Source organism: Sapajus apella, unplaced genomic scaffold, assembly GCF_009761245.1.
Source record: "Sapajus apella isolate SASKATOON/1434 unplaced genomic scaffold, GSC_monkey_1.0 scaffold74, whole genome shotgun sequence".
Lineage (NCBI taxonomy): Eukaryota > Metazoa > Chordata > Mammalia > Primates > Cebidae > Sapajus > Sapajus apella.
Genome location: NW_022437014.1, coordinates 8,581,260 through 8,585,268, shown reverse-complemented (window position 1 = coordinate 8,585,268; position 4,009 = coordinate 8,581,260). Strand labels below are relative to the sequence as shown.

General features: G+C 52.7%; 1 protein-coding gene across 1 annotated transcript in view; it reads right to left on the bottom strand.

Moving 5' to 3' along the window:
* Nucleotides 1-1,418, bottom strand: part of TOMM20L (translocase of outer mitochondrial membrane 20 like) — a 9,404-nt gene extending 7,986 nt beyond the window's left edge. The window contains exon 1 of the mRNA XM_032251293.1: nucleotides 1,226-1,418. Within this exon, the coding sequence (XP_032107184.1) occupies nucleotides 1,226-1,376 (151 nt within the window). The 5' untranslated portion in view covers nucleotides 1,377-1,418. The remainder of the gene's footprint in view (nucleotides 1-1,225) is intronic.
* Nucleotides 1,419-4,009: the final 2,591 nt, after the last annotated feature.

The window sequence follows — 4,009 nt, the reverse complement described above, 5'->3', positions numbered from 1 at the left end:
AGTCTGGAGTGCAATGGCACGATCTCGGCTCACCGCAACCTCCGCCTCCCAGGTTCAGGCAATTCTCCTGCCCCAGCCTCCTGAGTAGCTGGGATTACAGGCACGCACCACCATGCCCAGCTAATTTTTTGTATTTTTAGTAGAGACGGGGTTTCACCATGTTGACCAGGATGGTCTCGATCTCTTGACCTCGTGATCCACCCGCCTCGGCCTCCCAAAGTGCTGGGATTACAGGCTTGAGCCACCGTGCCCGGCGGCTTTTTTTTTTTAAAGACAGAGTCATGCTCTGTCACCCAGGCGGCAACTGCCACCTCCCAGATTCAAGCAATTCTCCTGCCTCAGTCTTTTGAGTAGCTGAGACTACAGGCATGCGCCACTATGCCCGGCTAATTTTTGTATTTTTAGTAGAGACAGTAGTTCACCATGTTGGCCAGGCTGGTCTCGAACTCCTGACCTCACGTGATCTGCCCGCCTCGGCCTCTCAAAGTGCAGGGATTACAGGCGTGAGCCATCGTGTCCGGCCCCTGTCTCTTAAAAACAAAAAGGGACTAATCAAATTCTGCTGTAGAGATTTAGAAATCATGAAGATGCGTTCTGCTTCTGAGCAAAAGAAAGGCACTGCGAGAGAACAATCTAGAAGTTACTGCCATGTGACCATGGCCAGCCTGGGTCTCTAAGTGTCCTGTGCGGCTCTGACAGGGCAAAATCTTCCTTCTTCCAGTTAAAACAAGTGCCTGTTCTACAATGTTTTGCTTTACAGCTGCATTTTTATCACTCCAACTTCTTCCACCCTCCTTCTTTCCCTCCCTTTTGTGAGAGGAGAGTGGTTGGGCCTGGGGCGGTTCGTGGGGCGCGAGGGCAGGCCTCTTCCCGGGCGCGGGAGGCGCGTGGCTGCGGGAACTATCTGCTGCCGAGCCGCTAGGAGCCACGCGGCCCAGCAAGGCCGGGCCCGCGTCTACAGAGCTACCAGCGCGGATCGAAAGCACTGCACCTGCACGCCCCGCTCCTCAGCCTTTTGCTGCTCGGCTCTTCTTTCTGCGAACACAACACGGCAACTGCTGGCTGGGAGGCCCGTCCCGAGGCAGGCGTGGACCCAGTGGTCCGGCCCGCTCGGGCGCCGCGGGCCCCTCGGCAGTGGTGAGGCACTCGCGGCCCGACCTCTGTCCGGGGTTGTCCTCCCGGCCGGCCGCCCGTTCTGCCCGGCCCGGCCCGGGCGCGCCTCAGCCTCGGTCCCACTCACTCTCCCGCAGGCGGCGCTTGAACGCGGGATCCCCGCGCCGCTTCCGGTCGAGGTAAACACAGTAGCCCAGGAAGGCGACGGTGCCACAAGCCGCCGCGGCCGCCAAGAGGCCGAGGAGGGAGCGGACACAGGGCATCCGGCCGCGGGCGTCCCCCGAGCCGTGCGTTGGGCGCAGGCCAGCCGACAGGGGGCGTGGTCGCGGCGGCCCTTCCGCCCTCGGGGCCTCCTGCGCGCCCAGTGGCGCGTTGACGCCTGGTACCCAGGCTAGCGGACCGGTGAGGACGCCGAGCGTTCGGGAGGATGTGTGCGGGAACCCTCACAGCCACCGAGAACCAAGCAGAGCTCTGTTGGAACCTAGGTCTGTCGCACTCCAAATTCTGAACCCTTTCTCCAAACACGCCTCTGCCCCTGTGTTTACAACACCCATGCAGGCAAAGCACAGTATGCTGCGAATCCTCTTTGCTGAGAGCCGGTGGCCATTTAGGCCTCTGTTCCCTCACCTGCAATATTAAGTTGACTCTAAGGTCAATTTTGGCTAGCTCCTAGTTCACGTTAGCACTAGCCCATACTTCCTAACCTGGTATCCTTTGTCGCCTGAAAGGACCCAGCAGTCCAAGGTCCAAGGGAGAAATTCAGAAGCAACACTGTTTAGTCTAGAAAAATATGTTAAATTGTACGGACACGGTGGCTCACGCCTGTAATCCCACCACTTTGGAGGGCCGAGGCAGGTGGATCACCTGAGGTCAGGAGTTCAAGACCAGCCTGACCAACATGCTGAAACCCCGTCTCTACTAAACATACAAAATTAGCTGGGTATGGTGGCACATGCCTGTAATTCCAGCTACTTGGGAGGCTGAGGCAGGAGAATGGCTTGAAGCAAGGAGGCGGAGGTTGCAGTGAGCCAAGATCACGTCATTGCACTCCAGCCTGGGCAACAAGAGCGAAACGCTGTCAAAAAAAAAAAAAAAGGAAAGAAAGAAAAATACATTAAATTTTGGCGCAGCGAAAAAAAAAAAAAAAAAAAAAAAAAGAAAGAAAAGAAAAATATGTTAAATATCTGGACTGAGCCTAACAGTCAAAGGTCCCAGAGCAAAAACAGAGACCCATGACACTGGCCTAGCTGCTTTTCTAATATTTGCCTTACTCAGTAGACACAACAAAAAGAAAGGAGGTAAGACTTTGTCCTAAATGTCAGAGTTTTGACTTTTCTACTAAGGCAAAGCCAAGGCATAAGCTAGATAAGGACCTAAAGAACTAGATAATTCATTTTTATTCAGGTTATACAACTGCTATTTACTGATGTACAATTTATTGGTATTACTAGTATATGCATAGCAAAGTGCTCATCACTGCTCTGAGCACTAGTAGCTCTGGCCAGGTGCGGTGGCTTGGGTGCGGTAGCTCAGACCTGAAATCCCAATACTTTGGGAGGCTGAGGTGGGAGGATCAGTTGAGCCCAGGACTTGGAGATCAGCCTGGGCAACATTGCAAGAATCCATCGCTAAAATAATAATAATAATAATAAGGGCTGGGTGCAGTGGCTTACCCCTGTAATCCCAGCACTTTAGGAGGCTGAGGCAGGCAGATCACGAGGTCAAGAGTTCCAGAACAGCCTGGCCGACGTGGTGAAACCCCGTCTCTAAGAATACAAAAATTGCCGGGCGCGGTGACGTATAGTCCCAGCTACTCGGGGAGGCTGAGGCTGGAGGATCACTTGAGTCCAGGAGTTCTGGTCTGTAGTGCACTGTGCCGATTGGGTGTCCGCACTAGTTCGGCATCAATATGGTGACCTCCCGGGAGCGGGGGACCACCAGGTTGCCTAAGGAAGGGTGAACTGGCCCAAGTCGGAAACGGAGCAGGTCAAATCTCCCGTGCTGATCAGTAGTGGGATCGCGCCTGTGCATTAGCTGGGCCTGGTGGTAATCCCAGCTACTCACGAGGATGAGGCAAGAGAATTGCTTGAACCTGGGAGGTAGAGGTTGCAGTGAGCCAAGATCCGGCCATTGCACCCCAGCCTGGGCGACAAAGCAAGACTCTGTCTCAAAAATATAAATAAAAAAATAAAGCCAAACCAAAGAAAAAATACTGGTTGTGGTGTGCACCTGTAGTCCTAGCTACTCCGGAGGGATCACTTGAGGCTAGGAGTTACAGGCTGCAGTGAGCTATGGTCACTGTGACTGCACTCTAGCCTGAGTGACAGAACAAGACCCTGTCTCTATAAAAATAGATAGGTGGCTGGGCATGGTAGTTCATGCCTGTAATCCCACCACTTTGGGAGGCCGAGGCGAGTGGATCACCTGATGTAAGGAGCTTGAGACCAGCCTGGCCAATATAGTGACATCTGGTCTCTACTAAAAATACAAAAATTAGCCGGGTGTGGTGGCATGTGCCTGTAATCCCAGCTACTTGGGAGGCTGAGGCATGAGAATTGCTTGAACTCAGGAGGCAGAGATTGCAGTGAATTGAGATCACACCACTGCACTCCAGCCTGGGCAATAGAATGAGACTGTCTCAAAAAAAAGAAAAATACAGATAGGTAAATGATAAATTAGTAGACAGATCAAAACACCAATGAGTCTGAGTAGTAGCTCAGCCCTCAGAATTTAAGAGTTAGCAGGGGTAAGTTACATATCATGCTTTCTTGAGTACTGTAGATTTCTTCTCATGATAATTGCCTTCTGATAAGGAACTTGGTTATTGTGAAAACCTGAGTGTAAACACAGAGGAGAGGATAGTGTCAGCATCCAGTAAGTATTACTGGTGATCAGG